Source organism: Porites lutea, chromosome 11 (genome assembly GCF_958299795.1).
Source record: "Porites lutea chromosome 11, jaPorLute2.1, whole genome shotgun sequence".
NCBI lineage: Eukaryota > Metazoa > Cnidaria > Anthozoa > Scleractinia > Poritidae > Porites > Porites lutea.
The window spans coordinates 7953566-7972431 of record NC_133211.1 but is presented as its reverse complement, the minus strand read 5'-3'; the positions used below and the strand labels follow the sequence as shown (position 1 = coordinate 7972431).

The 18866-nt window shown below is 38.8% G+C and overlaps 1 protein-coding gene across 2 annotated transcripts in view; it reads right to left on the bottom strand.

The window, feature by feature from the left end:
* Window positions 1-589: 589 nt before the first annotated feature.
* The window catches only part of LOC140951683 (THO complex subunit 1-like), a 47547-nt gene continuing 29270 nt past the window's right edge, over window positions 590-18866 (bottom strand). Inside the window, exons 16-25 of one of the 2 annotated variants that reach the window (XM_073400991.1) lie at window positions 18279-18329; window positions 18089-18159; window positions 17770-17802; window positions 16906-16974; window positions 15354-15419; window positions 14265-14348; window positions 12607-12638; window positions 1976-2091; window positions 1572-1605; window positions 590-831 (exon numbers count right to left, since the gene is read on the bottom strand). In XM_073400991.1, the coding sequence (XP_073257092.1) occupies window positions 800-831; window positions 1572-1605; window positions 1976-2091; window positions 12607-12638; window positions 14265-14348; window positions 15354-15419; window positions 16906-16974; window positions 17770-17802; window positions 18089-18159; window positions 18279-18329 (588 nt within the window). In that variant the 3' untranslated portion in view covers window positions 590-799. The remainder of the gene's footprint in view (window positions 832-1571; window positions 1606-1975; window positions 2092-12606; window positions 12639-14264; window positions 14349-15353; window positions 15420-16905; window positions 16975-17769; window positions 17803-18088; window positions 18160-18278; window positions 18330-18866) is intronic. The other variant, XM_073400990.1, reaches the window with a different exon arrangement.

Sequence of the window (18866 nt, the reverse complement as noted above, 5' to 3'; positions counted from 1 at the left end):
ACAGGGTTTTTTAAATATTGCATGCATGCTTATCTATTAATTTCATGGTGCACTTGGCCTTAACGGCTAGATGAATCACATATTCGAAGCAGGCTTTGCTGTTTTGGGCATCGAAATAACCTACGATCTGCATCAATCTGTTTTAGGTGTGTGTGTGTGTTTGTGTGTTGGGGGGGGGGGGGGGGGGGGGAGAGCGTCCGGATCGTGCGAAGATGTCGCGAATTAGAAAGTCAATTGCAGCAGCGAAAGTTAACGAGTAACTGATGTACAGGAAAGGATCCCAGCACAATCGTTCATCTGAAATATCTGCCGTATTGTTTTGATTGGTTGAAAACAAGAACACGGAATACGTTCAAGTATTCCATCTTTCGGTGGGTTAATTGGGAACCGTACCCCAAATGGTTAACATCCCAGAATCACTCTACATCCCCTTTAGAAGTGGAAATTTTGCAATTTACTACCCTTCCCTTATGATAAATTTTTATTACCACCTAGGCCTTCATTTTGGACGGCACGTGGCCAAATACACCCAATAAACATTACGAATGACTTCACGCGAAAAAGACTGTATTAAGTCCAAAATATGCTTGTGGAAAATATGAAATCTCAAAGTGAGTTACTCCTAGTTCTATGTATTCTTGTACTAACTCAACATTGTTGAACGGGATTGTTTACGTTACGAATGACAGAATGGATGGCTCCCCAGTCTTTTTAAATGATAATACATAAATATAAAAACATTTATTATAATGACGACTGTCTCTCCAGCGACTTAAGATCGGCGCTATACTTAGCCCCGTCACGTGATTGGCGCCGTTGTATCTGCCGACCCTGTAAAGGAACAATTAGAAAATAAAGACTTGAGACAAACTGAAATTGATATAACTAACACAAGCTAAAACACTATAAGGATTTAACAGAGGAAATTCGCGACAATAAAAACGGCTGTGTAGTAGACTACTTTCTATAGGACATTTTGAGGTTTCACGTAAGGTTGAATCGATATTGTACCGTCGGCGAATTGTATTGTGGGACTGTCGTAGGAGACACCCCTTCCTTCGGCCCTCTTCTCCCGGACATTTCGAGGATGTGCGGGAAAATCAAATGGTTCATAACTCGCAACCCAAAACCATGTAATTCGCCATCATACCGATCTAAACCCACGCACAACTTAAAAATGGGAAATAAACGGCCTAAGAACTTACATCCACTGGGTCGCGTTTCTAACGCATAAAATTGAAGAAAATTTGTGGGATGACGTCACAAGTCCTTTACACATAATCAACAACATTCCATAACATTTACACAGCCTTGTTAAGAACGATAAACACTAACTACAAAAGGCGCAAATTTCCCAAAAGAGTGACACAGAACCAAAAAAACCGCTCTACGTTACTAGTGGTAAGAGCTCTCTGGCTATCAGTCAGTCCAGCTTGATCGCTGACTCATAGTGCTTGGCGTGTTTAGTGAAAGAACATTTCAATCCATTTTTATTCATCAGGGTTATTATCAACCCTTGTATACAAAACAACTGTAACGACGACAAACCAAGTTAGGAACCCAAAACTAACCATTTACAACGATGCCTTCCTCACTCTTTAGGGTCTGGAAAAAGAAAGTAGACAAAAAACGAAGGAATGATTACTGGCCAGTGCCGGATCCAGACCTTACGATAAGGGGGAAGGGCGGGCGGTAATCCAGACCCTTAGATAAGGGGGTGGTCGGTCACCAAAAAAATTTTTTTTCCGCCCTTCGGGCCTCAGTTTGGTCCCAAAAATTAGTGGGGGGGGGGGGGGGGGGGGCAGGGGTACCGGGGCAATAGCCCCTCCCCTGGATCCGCCACTGCTCGCCTATTGCATTGAAGGAAGGCAGGGTGGTGAGTGATGATCAGCGTTCACTGAAACAAGTTCGTTTTACAATCGCTTAGAAAAGATCTTGGTACTTGTGTGAACACAGCAGAAGACATTTTTCTCACCGGTAGCTCCTGAGCTAGCTGATGCACCACGCTGTCAAGATATTCCGGAAGTGTTTTGAATGGATTTGTGCTGGGCTGGAAAAAATGATGGCTTCTTCGTGCAAGAAGACGAAGTGCTGGGAAGAGATAACATCATGTTAAAATACACCAACTAGACGACGAAGTTACTAGATACAGGCACTATTGAGTTTACGAAACAGGACGGCAAAACACTAGTGTGTGACAAACGTGACACGGCTATTACCTGCACGTTGTGTCGTGATCTTCACTTAACACCAATATTTTATGGTAATTTACCAAAAGATCTGTTTACAGGAAAGTAAGGTTTGGAGAAAAGTTGTTTCAAACAAAATTATTGTCACTCTTGTCACACAAGGTTTGCTGTTTTCTTTCCTCTCCCGTCCTGTTGCGTAAGTTCACTACTGTCAAGAGTTGGAGACAAAATACTCCTTTAACACACATTTGTAATTTTTAAAAGTTTAAGAGATACGTCTACGTCTCCACACGACCTGCCTTGATTAGCTTCGCTGTTTGAAGGTATATCGGTACTAGTAATATGTTGATTTTCATGTAAATAAAGTTTGCGTATGTTGTATAGTACGGGCACCTTCCTATCGCAAAACGTTCTCTCAGTCCAACAGATAGTAAACTCTATATAACATGGACAGCTGGGCCTATTCATTTCGAGTCCCATTACCATGCGACTACTGTAACCGGGGCCACTTTGACAGAGTTAACCAATCGGAATACAGGAAAATAACAAGTGAACTCTCGTAACGGTTGTATCATGAAAGGTGTCTTAAGGATCAAGTGAACTCTCCGCAATTGAAAGGTGTCATATTATACAGGTAACGATTGTATGATGTAGGGCCTCTTTAGGATCAGGTAAACTCTTCGTAATGGGAAGGTATCATTGTAAAGGTAAACATTGTATCATGAAAGGTATCTTTAGGACCAAGTGAACTATTTGTAATAAGGAGGTGTTGTACTATACAAGTAACGATTGTATCATGCAGGGTATTTTTATGATAAAATGAACTCTAAGTAGTAATTAAGTGTCAAATTCTACAAATAACGATTGTATGATGCAGGCATCTTTAGGATCAAGTGCACTGTCCGAAATAGGAAGGTGTCATATTACATAAGGACCGATTAAATAATGCAGGGTATCTTTAAGACCAGGTGAACTCTCCGTAATAGCCAAGTGTCATATTATACAAGTAACGATAATATAATGTTGGGTATCTTTAAAATAAAAAGAACTGTCTGAAATAGAGAGGTGTCATATTATACAAGTAACGACTATATCATGTAGGGTATATTTAAAATAAAAAGAACTGTCCGAAATAGGGAGGTATTATTTTCGCACGCTTTGCGCGCAAATTTCGCGGCTTCGTTGCTCGTGCGCCCGGCTCGACGAAACCGCCATGCTACGCAGGCTAAGGTAACGATTGTATCACGTAGGATGTCTTTAAGACTAAGTGAACTCTCCATAATAGAGAGGTGTCATATTATACAGGTAACCATTGTATTGTGTAGAGAATCTTTAGGATCAAGTGCACTATCTTAAATAGGGAGGAGCCAAATTATACAGGTAACGATTGTATCATGTAGGGCACCTTTCTGATCAAATGAACTCTCTGTAATACGAAAAATGTCAGATTAAACAGTCAAGTCACGATTATATCGAAGGGTATCTTTAGGACCAAGTGAAATGTCCGCAATAGGAAGGTATCATACCATACAAGTAACGATTTTATCGTGTAGGGTATCTTTATAATCAAATAAACTAGGTGTCAAATTAAACAAATAACCATTGTATAATGTGGAGAGTCTTTAGGATCAGGCGCACTCTCCTAAATGGGAAAATGTCATATTATACATGTAAAGATTGTATCACGTAGGGTATCATTAAGACCAGTGCAACAAAGGGTAACACAGGGTGACACAGGGTAACAGAGGCAAAACACAAGGTAAAAAAGGAGAAGACAGGGGAACGAGAGGTAACAAAGGGAAACAAATGGTAACACAGGGTAACAAAAAGGAACAACGGGGGAACACCGTGTAACACAGGGTAACACAGGATAACAAGGGTAACACAGGGCAACACAGGGTAATGAAGGGTAACACAGGGTAACAAACGGTAAAAAAGAGGAACACAGGGTAACACAGGGTATAAAAGGGTAACACAGGGTAACAAGGGTACCCAGGATAACATAGAGTAACGGGTAACATAGGATAACACAAAGTAACACAGGGTAACAAAGGGTAACACAGGGTAACACAGGGTAACAAAGGGTAATATAGGGTAACACAGGGTAACAAAGGGTAACACAGAGTAACAAGGGTAACACAGGGTAACACAGGGTAAAACAGGGTAACAAAAGGTAACACAGGGCAACAAAGGGTACCAAAGGGTAACACAGAATAACAAAGGGTAACACAGGGTAACGAAAGGTAACACAGGGTCAGGAAGAGCAACAAAAGGGTAACACAGGGTAACGAAAGGTAACACAGGGTCACGAAGAGCAACAAAAGGGTAACACAGGGTAACAAAGGGTAACATAGGGTAACATAGGGTAACACAGGGTATAAAAGGGTAACACGGGGTAACACAGGGTAAAAAGGGTAACACAGGGTAATCTAGAGTTACAAAGCATAAGAAACAGTAACATAGGGTAACACAGGGTAACAGAGGGTAACGAAGGGTAACAAAGGGTAACCAGGGTAACACAGGATAACAAGGGTAACACAGGGTAATGAAGGCTTGCAAAGGGTAACAAAGTGTAACAAAGGGTAACATGGGGTAACACAGAGTAATACAGGGTAACAAATGGGTAACACAGAGTAACGCAAGGTAACACAGGGTAACAAAGTGTAACACTGGGCAACAAAGGGTAACACAGGCCGGGTAACAAGGGTAACATAAACTAAGAAAGGGTAACAAAGAGTAAGATAGGGTAACAAAAGGTAACAAAGGGTAACACAGAGTAACAAAAGGTAACACAGGGTAACACAGGCTAAGAGGGGTAACACAAGGTAACACAGGGTAACAAAGGGTAACACAGGGTAATGAACGGTAAGAAGGGGTAACAGAGGGTAACATGGGGTAACAAAGGCTAACAAAGGGTAAAAAAGGGTAACACAGGGTAACGCAGGGTAACAAAGAGTAACATAGGGTAACAAAAGGTAACACGGGGTAACACAGGGTAACAAGGGTAACAGAGGGTAACACAGGGTAACAAAGGGTAACAAAGGGTAATGAAGGGTAACAAAGGGTAATGAAGGGTAAGAAGGGGTAACAGAGGGTAACACGGGGTAACAAGGGCTAACACAGGGTAACAAAGGGTAACACAGGGTAACACAGGATAACAAAGGGTAAAATGGGAGTAACACAGGGTAACATAGGGTAACGAAGAATAACAGAAGGCAACAAAGGGTAACAGAGGGTAAGATAGGGGAACACAGGGTACCATAGGGGATGACGGCAAAACATAGGGGGAAAAGGGAACACAGAGTAACACAGGGTAACAAAGGGTTACACAGGGTAACAAAGGGTAAAACGGGGTAACACAGGGTAACAAAGTGTAACACAGGGTAACAAAGGGGAACACAGGGTAACACAGGATAAAAGAGGGTAACACAGGGTATCAAAGTTTAACACAGGGTAACACGGGGTAACAAAAGGTAACACAGGATAACAGAGGGTAACACAGGGTAAGAAAGGGCAACACAGGGTAACACTGGGTAACAAAGGATAAGACAGGGTAAAAAGAGTAACACAGGGTAACACGGGGTAATACAGGGTAACACAGGGTAAAAAGGGTAACACAGGGTGACATAGAGTAAGATAGGGTATAGGGCAACAAAATGTAACACAGGGTAACACAGGGTAACAAGGGTAACATAGGGTAACACCGGGTAACGAAGCATAAGAAAGGGTAACACAGGGAAACAAGGGTAAAACAGGTTAACAAAGTTTAACATAGGGTAACACAGGGTAACAAAGGGTAACACAGTGTGACACAGGGCAACACAGTGTAACAAAGGGTGGCAAAGGGTAACACGGGGTAACAAAGCGTAACACAGGGTAAGAAAAGGTAACACAGGTTAACAAAGGGTAACACAGGTTAACAGAGGGTAAAAAAGGGTAACACACTGTAACAGAGAGCAATACAGGGTAACAAAGGGTAACAAAGGGAAACTCAGGGTAACAAAGCTAACACAGGGTAACAAAGGCTAACACAAGGTAAAACAGGGGAACACAGGGTAACACAGGGTAACAAAGAGTAACACAGTGTAACAAAGCATAACACAGGGTAACACAGAGTAACACAGGGCATTTAAAATTGTAGGCAAGGCTTATCGTAGAGCTAAGGTTTACAAATTTATTTTCCCAATATTTGGACTACACAAAATTAGGCTTAATCAGGGGCTTGAAAAGCGAAGTGAGAATAGAGTAAACGGGTACGTAGTCCAGCCATATGGTGTAAAAAAATAGCTGAATTGTGCACTTTGGGGTAAAAGCATCAAACTCGGCACAGTGATAGTACTAGTTGCACTAATTATTTTTAGCTATGGACCCCACTCAAATATGCACGGGGGAGGCACATTGTGCCCTTAGGGGGGAGGGGTCATGGCCTTTTTGTTTTGGTCCCGAGAAGACTCAAAAACGGGAAGAAAGCGGCCTAAAAAACTTTTGCATTCCCATTTTCTTCAAAGTAGTGCAAGGTAATCCTATAAAATACCTGTTAGTTACTTTTCTGAGAGATTTTGTAAAATTATTTTAAAAGAGTGTGTAAGTGATTCTTGTCACAAGGGAAAACCACGTAGAAGCAAGTTGAGTTCTGAAGGGCGGAATTAATTTGAGTTAAAGCATTACAATATAATACATGCACCCCCTGACACATCAAAACACTTCATTAATATTTTTGAGACACCTCCTGATGGAACAAACAAGTCTGCACACAGAAGAAACAAAAGGTCAGGCTACTCAAGGAAATTCTGCATGGCGGACAGGAATGGCTGGTCTTTTTGCTCTCTCGTTTGTGAGAGACATTTTTACACTTTGATTGAAGTGAATTGCACTTTTTGGGAATTTAATTGCTCAGCCAAACTACCGCAAAAATAAAACATGAGACACTCACAGAGACCTTCAACGACATGCAACGGGGAGTTATTAACCACTTTTATTGCGGGCGACAAGAGTAGCCCGCAGTTTTCATCTTCAGGTTATTATTATGCATGCATCGCAGGTATGTAGCCGGCTTTCGTTTGGACTTCCACTTATAAGGATGAATGGAATTCACAGAAAGCAATTTGATCACTCGCATCTGGATCTTCTCTGGTCACTTAGAATCTGATCACGCATGTTTGGAACATCTATCAAGTGAAACTTGTGTGAAGCACAGCATAGAGTACTTAAGTGTGACGTCATAAAAATGAAATTTGTGAAATTATGGGATTTGTCAGGACATTCTGAAAGAACAATGTCTAAGAGGCCTACTTGCCAAAAATGAGCATTTGGGGGCAAATTGTCTCTGAGATCGTAGCCCAGTTATGCCTACAAAACTCCATACAAACCCTTCTAAATTTTTTTTGGTCGACCCAAAAAAAAATTAGAAGGGTTTGTATGGAGTTTTCCTAGTATAACTGGGCTACGATCTCAGAGACAATTTGCCGCGAAATGCTCATTTTTGGCAAGTAGGCCTCTTGGACATTGTTCTTTCAGAATATCCTGACAAATCCCATAATTTCAGAAATTTCATTTCTATGACGTCATCACTTTAGTACTCTATTGGAGTAACAGCATTTTCATCTTCCATCGTTGTCGCCATCACTCCATAACCTTTGGTTTTCTCTTGTTTTCAATAATATATTGATCTCTCTCACACTCTATTGTCATCTTTACAATTATCAAAAATAAATGTGCCGAGTTGAGGGGAAAAGGATATCTAACATCAGACGTCTGATAACAGTTATATAACATAACATATAAAATCAGACGCCTGATAACAGTTGTATGACAGCAGACGTCTGATAACAGTTATATGATGTTAGACGTCTGATAACAGTTATATGACAGCGGATTCTGTTGTCATATAGGTTATATAACTGTTATATAACAGTTATATAACATAATCTATACTGTTTTATCAAATAACTAAGATAGTACGTGCGCTCTGATTGGCCGAGAGGAGTGTTTGCATGAGAGTATGTAAACATGGTTGTGGTGTCAAGATGCTTTGCTTTTCGCGCGCTAATCACGAAAGCTCGAATTTGAAAAAGTTTTCGATTTCAAAACTCAACAAGTTTACTTTATTTACCCATTCCTTCGTCGGCTGAAACTTGGAAAATCGTTACAAAGAAGGTGTGTCAATTTTTGTTCGCTTAAGGTGACATTTTAAGGGAGAAAAACCCGTATTTTGGAGGCATGTTTTTTGCAAAACAAAGACTGATTACGCGTACAAGCTTTATGTACAAGACTTCGCAACTGGTAAGAATTTCTCTTTTAATCAATGGGCTAAATAAGAGAGTTTTGCTTTTTTTCTCGGGAAAGTTATTTTATAAAAGCAATATAGAACTTTTTCCCTGTGTTTGCATATCCTGATACAAACACTCGAGGGGTTGGGAAAATTCTCGACAGTTATGCAAACCCTCGACTTCGTCTCGGGTTTGCATAACTGTCTCGAATTCTCCCAACCCCTCTCGTGTTTATCTCAGGCTATGTAAACACGGAAACGTTTTGTATTGCTTAAATATAACAGTTATATAACAGTTAAATATGTTATATAACAGTTATATAACAGTCATATAACAGTTACATATGTTATATAACAGTTATACAACTGTTATATAACAGTATATATTATGTTATATGACTGTTATATAACATTTATGTAACTATGTTATATAACTGTTTATATAAATATGTTATGTAACAGTTATATAACATAGTTATATAAATGTTATATAACAGTCATATAACAGTTATATAACAGTTACATTATAACTGTTAGATAACAGGTATATATCTTATATAACAGTTATAAAACAAGTACATAGATGTTAAATAACTGCTATATAACAGTTATACAACATTTATATAACTATGTTACATAACTGTTATATAACAGTTATATATGTTATATAACTGTGGTATAACAGTTATATGACTGTTATATAACAGTTATATAACATAGTTATATAAATGTTATATAACAGTTATATATGTGATATAACAGTATATATTATGTTATATGACTGTTATATAACATTTATATAACTATGTTATATAACTGTTATATATGACTGTTGTATAACATTTATATAACTATGTTATATAACTGTTATATAACAGTCATATAACAGTTACATATGTTATATAACAGTTATATTACAACTGTTAGATAACAGTTATATAACATAGTTATATAAATGTTATATAACAGTTATATATGTGATATAACAGTATATATTATGTTATATGACTGTTACATAACATTTATATAACTATGTTATATAACTGTTATATAACAGTCATATAACAGTTACATATGTTATATAACAGTTATATTACAACTGTTGGATAACAGTTATATAACATAGTTATATAAATGTTATATAACAGTCATAAAACAAGTATATAAATGTTAAATAACTGTTATATAACAGTTATACAACATAATATATACTGTTATATAACAGTTATCTAACATTTATATAACTATGTTATATAACTGTTATATAACAGTTATATATGTTATATAACTGTGGTATAACAGTTATATGACTGTTATATAACAGTTATATAACATAGTTATATAACAGTTATATATGTGATATAACAGTATATATTATGTTATATGACTGTTATATAACATTTATATAACTATGTTAGATAACTGTTATATAACAGTCATATAACAAGTATATAACTGTTGTATAACAGTTATATAAGTGTTATATAACAGTTATATAACATAATATATACTGTTATATAACAGTTATTTATGTTATATAACAGTTATAACATTTATATAACTGTTATATAACAGTTAACTGTTACACAGTTACATGACAGCAGATGTCTGCTGTCATATAACTGTTATCAGACGTCTGATTTTATAACAGTTATATGACAGCAGACATCTGCTGTCATATAAGTGTCATCACACATCTGATGTCTGATTTTATATGTTATGTTACATAACGTCTGATTTTTGTAACTGTTAGCAGACGTCTTACATCATATAACTGTTATCAGCCGTCTGATGACAGTTATATTACATAACATATAACATCTGACGTCGGATAACAGTTATATAACATAACATACAAAATCAGACGTCTGATAACAGTTATATGACAGCAGATGTCTGCTGAGACTGGAGCAGTGCTATATTTGCTGTGATGTTTCACAGCAAGTTCACAACACAAATCTTTGACACATTTGATAACAGCAATGCGTGGATTTAACGCCATATAGAGATATTCTCGAAGTCTTTCTTGCTTTAAGTGAATACCATGTAATTGTTGAGAAGAACGCCACAGAAAGAAACACTGATAGTGAACAAGCCTCACATCTCTCAATTCTTAAAAAGTATAATTGAGATCATCATGGACCGATGGAGCTAGTATAGAGACACAGTCAAGGAAAATCATACAGAATTGAGCTGCTCTTTATAGCTTTTTAGATTCATCGTGAGAATCCACTTCAAATTTATGTAAGTCTCCTGGTGCCAATAAAATCCACCATAACCCCAGTTCTTCCTCCTGCAACTGGTTCTTTACATGGCACAGCAATCATAAGGGCTCTCAAGTGATGAAAAGTGTTATAGGATGTTGTACTTGTATTACGCAATCACAAAATGCAATCAGACATCCCCTGGGTGCGAGGGGCTTTTCATGCGTGGTTTCCGGTTTTGGTTGATGACTACATTCGTGGATCGTGAAAAATGGTTTATAACGCATGTGATACGTGAAATTTGTCAAAATTTACAGGTGAAACGGGACCGGGACACCCCTCCCCCCCCCCCCCCCCCCGCTACCCTCTTATGAATGATGTAACGATGATCAGGTGATTAAATAGCCTAAAAAAGTGCCTTAAGTCATCTAGTTTATTTCCGCAGGTTGATTAACTGATAATATAAGAAACATGCGCTTACTACACCGGGAAAAACCCACCCATTCCCCCCCCCCCCCCCCATAGACACCACCACCACCATCTCCACTACCATGGAGATGAAGAATAAGTTCAGAGGAGAAACTAATTGCTAAATGATTTAAAATTATCCCAGAATTCAGGAAAGGTCATTGTATTCTTCCTCACAACATAAACTTATACAAACATGCAAACAGAGATACTCCTACCCCTCCCCCTAAGCTGTGTTGAAACCTTCCCCCCCACGCCACCTAGAAAGTTGGATTAAATAGACCTTGTTAAACTTCCCTAGGACACCATTCCCTATTGATATAGCAGCTTTCTTTTCAATAACGGCAGTTAAATTGGAAACTGCAACCACCCCACCCCCTGAGTACAAAATGTCCCCCCTGACTGGGGTCCATAGCTAATATTGTTCAGCAGCCCAAGTACTATTACCATGCCAAATTTGGTGCTTTTACCCCAGAGTGCACAATTTTTTCACCATATGGCTTGACTATAAGGCGTGGTTCCTTCTGTAATAAAAGGACACGTCTTACACCTACTTCTATTACAGCGGAAATCTCCAGGTGTTTTGGGGGGTGGTCTGCGGTGTTTGGCTCAGACAAGGTTTCGCGTAGGTTATTGCAACGGCGGTAGGATATAAGAGGAGGAGAAGGAAGTTCTTCTTTGCATCGTTGGGAAGAATGAAGAATGTTAAGATTTCCAGAAATAATATGGTTAATGTTAGGAGGATCTGGATTGAATGTTACTAAAAATGGTACTCTGTCAGATTCCTGTCTTGTGAATGTTTCGAAGGCGTGGCTGCCTGGAATAAGGCGTACTTTGTTTATTTCTTGCTGGATGAAACGGTATTTACATGCTCTGTTAATGAGATGTGTGGTGAGTGCGTTGAGACGTTTGTTAAAGAAATAATCTGTCGAGCAAATTCTTCTTAGTCGCAATGTCATGCTGTAATGGATCGACTTTTTGTGTGGGATGGATGGCAGGATTATTTGAGGAGGTACACAGAGTCACACAGAGTAACACAGAGGAACACAGGGGAACATAGGGGAACACAGGGTAACACAAGGGAACACAGGGTGACACAGAGTAACACAGGGTCACCAAGTGAACTCTCCGTAATAAAGAGCTGTCATATTATACAGGTAACGATTGTATCATGTAGGGTGTCTTTAGGACCAAGTGAACTGTCCGCAGTAGGGAGGGGTGATATTATACATGTAACGATTTTATCATGTAGGGTATCTTTAGGACCAAGTGAACTGTCCGCAGCAGGGAGGTGTCATATTATAGGTAACGATCGTATGCAGTTGTCTTAAGTTTGGTATCTTTGGTACCGGATGGACCTTTGGTAATAAGAAGGAGTCAAATAAATTCGTAACAACAAGTAAAAAAATCGTATAAGAATAAGTTAAAAGTTTAACTACAGTTAAGAAAAATTTAACAGTAAGAATAATTAACATACCCCTCCATCCATAATTACTTTTCTTTACAACCCTGTAAAAGATTTTAAAGAAAAAAATATTAAACAAATTAACTGAAAATCAGATAACAGGGGAAGAAAGGAATCAGATTACAACTTTAGACCAAGAATAAGTTGTATGTTGTTGTCTGATCCTGGTGTCTCTAGGGCTGTATTGGGGCACTTTAACATGGGAGTCCTGTCTTACACATTTTACATTCCGACTTTACTAACACGAGATATTCAATGAGAAAACCTTTATTTAGGATACGTCAGTCAGTCATCTGATGCAGATGTTAAATCAATACCCTTCTAGCAAAATACTAATATATGTTCTAAGCTAGAACTTGTACCATGCTAGATACGAAAAACCACTTAAAAACCACCCTTGAGAAGTGGCCAAAAAATGTGTGGAAACGTATTCCCCTACTAATGCAGTGGCACGTAAAACCTCGGGGAAAGGGATCAAGGAAAATACATTAAAATGTTACATAAACTACTCCAAAATTATACTAATGGAAAAGGGTGCGGGTCTAAATACCTAAATTCATAAACTAAATACCGAAATAAGAAACCTTATTCCAAAACATACAGATCTGAAGACGTAACAAAATAAAATAGAGAAAAGGAAAACTTGCAAAACAAAACGAAAACTATCGGAAGGACTGAGCTGACGTAGAATGGCGCAAGTCTCGCGTCAAAACCATAAATAGCTCGATACTATCCCAGGAACACCAGCGCGCCTCTATACCGTGCCGTCAGAGTATTCATTTCTGACTAATTCGTTCCCATGTCTCTCAATCGTCAAAAATTACATTATTTCAAGCACAACGAAGGCCATTATATGGCACTTTGGTTTTTTTTATATAGGGGTTTGTTACATTGGGACGTCTTTATAAGAGGACCCACTTCCATAAATTTTACAACTAATGGGACAAGAAGTATCACTCGTTATATTGATGTGCTCGTTTGAAAGAGGTTAGTTATAACCGAATCGGAAGTATTTTAAATCGGGGTCCTACCCTATACATTTAAGCCGGGACAAGGAATGTCATTTGTTATATCGGTGAGTGTTGTACAGGAGTTTGTTACATTAAGGTTTAACTGTACCGGGGGACAGTTAAATGAGGGTCCACTTACATAAAAACTTCATTATACCTGGGTCAAGAAGTGGTGTTTTTCGGTACGACGATGCGTTCGTTAGAAGGTGGTTTGTTATATCAGAGCTTATCGGGATCTTACCCCGTATATTTTCTTATGACTAGGACAAGGAATGTCATTTGTTGTACCAGTGTGTCCATTATACAGGGGTTTGTTACATAAAGGTTTAACTGTATCGATGGTACATGTATTTTATATAAGGGTCCTACCCCATAATTTTTACTATCACTGGGACAAAGAGTATCAACCGTTATACCGCTGTGTTTGTTATGCAGAGTTTGTTACAACAGGGTTTCAATGGATTGGTAGTCCTACCGCCTATATTTTATCATAATTGGAGCAAAGAATGTATTTTTCCGGTTATACCGAGGTATTGGTTATATAGGGCTTCGTTATACGTTAAGAGCCAAGAATACAAGGTGTCATGAATAAGTATTACCACCAATTGGACACAAACCAGAGCTCTAGTGAAAGAGTTTGACACCGAACAACATTCTTACTTGTATTCATCTTCTACCATAGCTTCTGGATCAGCTTGTTCGATGGCCTCAGAAAAGTACTCTTCAAGTGTGGGAAGAAATACTCTGCAATCAGTAACATACACAGTTCACTAATCTTATCTACCACTTTATTTGATAGCAATCCCACGTCACCTCTCCTTCGCAGGCGCTCACACCGGAGTCACGCAATTCTCCCCGCGTGGGGGTGGAGAGCTTTGCGTGATTCCGGCTCAAGCGGCTGCGAAAGTAGACTCTCACCCATGCTTTTTAGAGGAATCGTATGTGCTAACGACTCCCCTAAAACGCCTGTGTGGAAATCTACTGTGAAGGAGACTAGGATGATGTTTGTAACATTTTGAATCTGTATGGAAAACCGGCATTTGACAGAGAATCAGGGAACCCTTGCTGTTGTCCGTGCTAAACACAGGCTTAAGAGGGAAGTGTAGGATATACAGATGCCTGTGACCACTCAAACCCTGAGGGTGTCCGTTTAAATGAAGGTTTCCCACCAATCTATCATGGTTTGCCTGTAAGACCCATGTTGTGACATGGCGACTTATTTACCCTGTGAATACAGCCGTCTTACCCTGCGAAGAGAGGTTTCTTTCTGGCATGGCTTTATTGTGGCGTGTTTTTTTTCTCGCGACGCGAAAACAAAGCATCTACGCGACTGCAAGCCATGCGAACGACTTCGTTAGTAAACGCTAAAAGCCTGATGCCAAAAAGAAACAACTGCTAGCAGGGTACGGCCACCTATCCTTGCTCCTCACCGCTAAGGAGAGGCCTGTATTCGCTGGCTAAGATTTATTTAATTATGGAAGAAAACTAGAGCAGTGAGTCTGTGACATCAACGTTTTCGAAAGAAAAGTGTAACAAACATTTGTAAAATTTAAAATACGAGCACATAACGGTGATGATCTTTCAAATTTCTGCTTCTGCTTGTTAAATCGAGCCTCTTCCCCCATAATGCGTACACCTTTCTATTTGTTTGATCCCAAAGTTGCCAAGCTTCATGCAATCGCACCCCTGCAATGCGGACACTTGGTTTTGTCCCTTTGGTGTCCGAAAGAGAATTTCACTATATCTAACCTGTTTTCAGCTTTGCAGGCCTCCAAATTGTCTGGATTGAGGTTCCACAAACGGGTCAACTCATTACTATGAGAAAGGAAACAGACAGATATCTGACATTACAATAGTGTGCACCACATCACATAGAGTTCAAACACACCTTTATCGGGTTAACTCATAACAACACAATTTATTAGTTACAATTCTTTTATTGGCTGATCAATACCGTAATCTGCGACATTAAGCTAGAGAGGACAGCTGTGACCAGCAGACATTTCCACGACCCTACCACAGTTTTCCCCGCAAAATGACATAGACCTTCTGATTGGGTAAAAAAATTGCCTTAACCAATCAGAATCACTACCCAGATCTCGGTAGTAACGAGTCATCAGTATCGGATTGCAATGCTCGTTCTTGGGACGTCATTTCGCGGGGAAACCAGTGGTGGTGTCGGAGAAGCCGATTTCCCTTTCGTAAATGGTCGTTGTTATTTTAACGGTCGATGCCACCATTAGTAACCAAGCCTTTAGTCATGATAGATGCAGTATACTCCCTGGATTAAATTACAATAGGCTGATTTAGCAACAGGACGGGAACGTCAGTTGACGACGGGAAACCGCGCGGACAGGACTAAACACGACTTCTGGTGCACTATTTGCGCTCTGCCATTGGTCAAGCCAGTTGTTTAATTTGCACGCGCCGTCGTCAACTGATGTTCCCCTTCTGTTGCTAAATCAGCCTAATAAGGCAAATAAGATGTTTTTAGAAAGAACGACATTGAAGCCCAAGTTGAAATTACGTTAAAAGTTATGAAAAGGGATGGGGTGACCTGTTAACAGTTAGGAAAGACAGTTTGCTAGTTTATGTAATTTAATAAATGTTTCAGAATTTTGGCGGGTCAGTTTGGTAGTGTATTGGTACGGTCCGGGTTTTGTTGGTTTTGTCAACTTTATTGCTCTGAGTCACTCTAAATAAATGGTTACAGTAACGACAAAAAGAAAAAAAAAGACCAAAAGGTAAGGTGCAAACGGAACCTCGAGTCCCATGCAGGGCACCTTCCAACTAAGTCAGTAAAAATCTTAAGAAATGCTTATTAAACTATTGTTACCAGTGGCACCCACAATTACGTGCAACACCCCATGAACATGGTTTATCGGGGTCAAAGACATTTGCTAATTCATCTTTGTACAAGTTAGTTATACTATTCTTAAAAGTCTTTATGTTTACAAAGTCACTGGGCTGTCAGTCTTCATGTTTAGAAAGTCACTGCACTGGGTTCGACCCCGGGTTGCGATTACACTCTCAATAATAATAACTTTATTTAATAGCACCAATAACAGGTCAAAAACTTTTGAAATGTCTCAAAAATGGCAGAGACCGTTTACGAAAGGCACAAGTGCGTCGTAGAAATGTTGTCTTTTGTCTCAAGCTAAGCTGTAACGGTTTATAAGAATTATGGAACTACAGTGTACAATGAAACAAATGTAACTGCCACGTCACATATACCAGAATAGAAGATGCATTTTAGACAGGTGCCATCACATGACTCTTTATTAGGGCTTAAAAGCATTACCTTCCCATGAGCACTTTACTAGTTTTCCACCCAGAGGCCATTTCATCTCCAATGCTAGCTTTACGCTTCCTGCGAGATCAAACCATTCAGAAGCTTATTGATTTCCCGTCTGCTGATTTTAAGTATTATTTTAATTTTTTATGACAATGATGGATGCTATTTAAACGAGAAAAAAAGGGCCATCACTTTGTTTCCAATGAAGAGAACACGTTTCACCCTTTTTCTCTCTTACAGCTATAGCATTTAGCCTCATGAAAACTTAATTTTATTCCACATTAATGCAAGAACATTTAATTGAATGCTCCACAAATCAACTAATACCTACAGTAAGATGACAGTTAAGCAGCCCAAAAGACGAAGTACCGTAATTATTCGAATAAGCGCCCAACTTCGAATTTGCGCCCACCTCAAATAAGCACCCATCCTAAAGGCAGAAAAAGTTAATAAGCGCCCAGCCTCGAATAAGCGCCCACTCCACCCCCAACCCCTCCTCCTCCCAATCAAACTCAAATAAGCACCCACCCCTACCCAACCCACTTAAGTGACAATGAGATTGAAATTGAAATTGAATAAGTACTAATAAGAGACTTCCCAGAGGACGGAGTTTTCTTCAGAGCATTTTACAGAATCCTTACTTTGTTACTTCTTCGTGTTTTGTTATTAGCATGTATTGTTTTGTTACAAAACAAACATACTACACTTGCTGAAAATGCTGAAATATAATAAGTGCCCAGCCTCGAATAAGCGCCCACTCTCAAGGTCCAAAAATTTAATAGGCGCCCAGGGCGGTTAATCGAATAAATACAGTACTTGCAAGCCGGATCGAAGAGAAAATGCAATGTTGAACAAAACAACACAACTCACCTTGTAGGTTTAGGTTTGCCATCCTCCTCAGTTCTAAGAAATAACAAATATGCTCAAGTAAATGAATAATACATAAAGTGATTTATCAGTGTAAAGCATCCACTTAGAATTTCTTACTCTACAATAGCCCCAGCTGAATTGTGATTTAGAAATTTAGGTTTTTGTGGGGGAAGTAAAATCGAAGAATTTATAGAAAAATCTCTGTAGTATGGCTGTGAAAAAATTACAAACTCTTGAACTCAGACAGTTAATGAAAGACCTGCCTTACTTTTATTCGACAAAAGATATACAGAATTTCCATACAAGTTTAATTTTGTACCTTTCCTTAATGAAAGTTGGACAACCTTCATTCTTCCATGATATCCAGTTCTCTTCTCTTTCCAAAATATGCTGAGCAAACCAAAGCAAAAAATCATTAGGAGAAATTATTTCGACATAAAAGAAGTTTGAAGTTCAGACTAGTATGCTGTTAAATATTATTTATTTCATCTGCTAAACAATGTAGTCACCTCCACAGCTTTTGCAAATTTTTCACCATCTGGTGGTGTTTCTCTTAGTAACTGCAGAACAAAAATAGAATGAAAAATGAATGAAATTCTATAACCACCAATAAACAAACACAATGTATAGATCTGTCTCATGTACAAAATGTATCCTTTGAGTGTTCTATGTGTAAATATTCAGCAGGGCTACAAATAAGGCCTCCCTTTAGAAAGTGCATTAACTTTTGTCCAAACAGATCACCATAGTAGTCTGACAACCAGGTCAGGCTGTGTGACATACTACACTTTGTTGACTTTTAATCTCTTTTAGCATATTGGAATCTTACTAATGCTTTGAAATTGCAGTCTTTGATATCTGGTCCATCTGGTCATCATGTTCAATCACAAACGAGATTTCTTCAGACACGGGTAAGTTTTTAGTCAGACAAAGTCTGATGACCGACCGTTATTTCCAGCTCTGACTGATGCAGTAATACATACAACAATTTTTTTATTTCTAGTATTTAAGCAACCATGAAGTCAACTCTCTCTAGGAAGGACACCTTTAGGACCGGCACTAAGTACCTGTCTAAGACTGATGTCCATCTTAGTTAC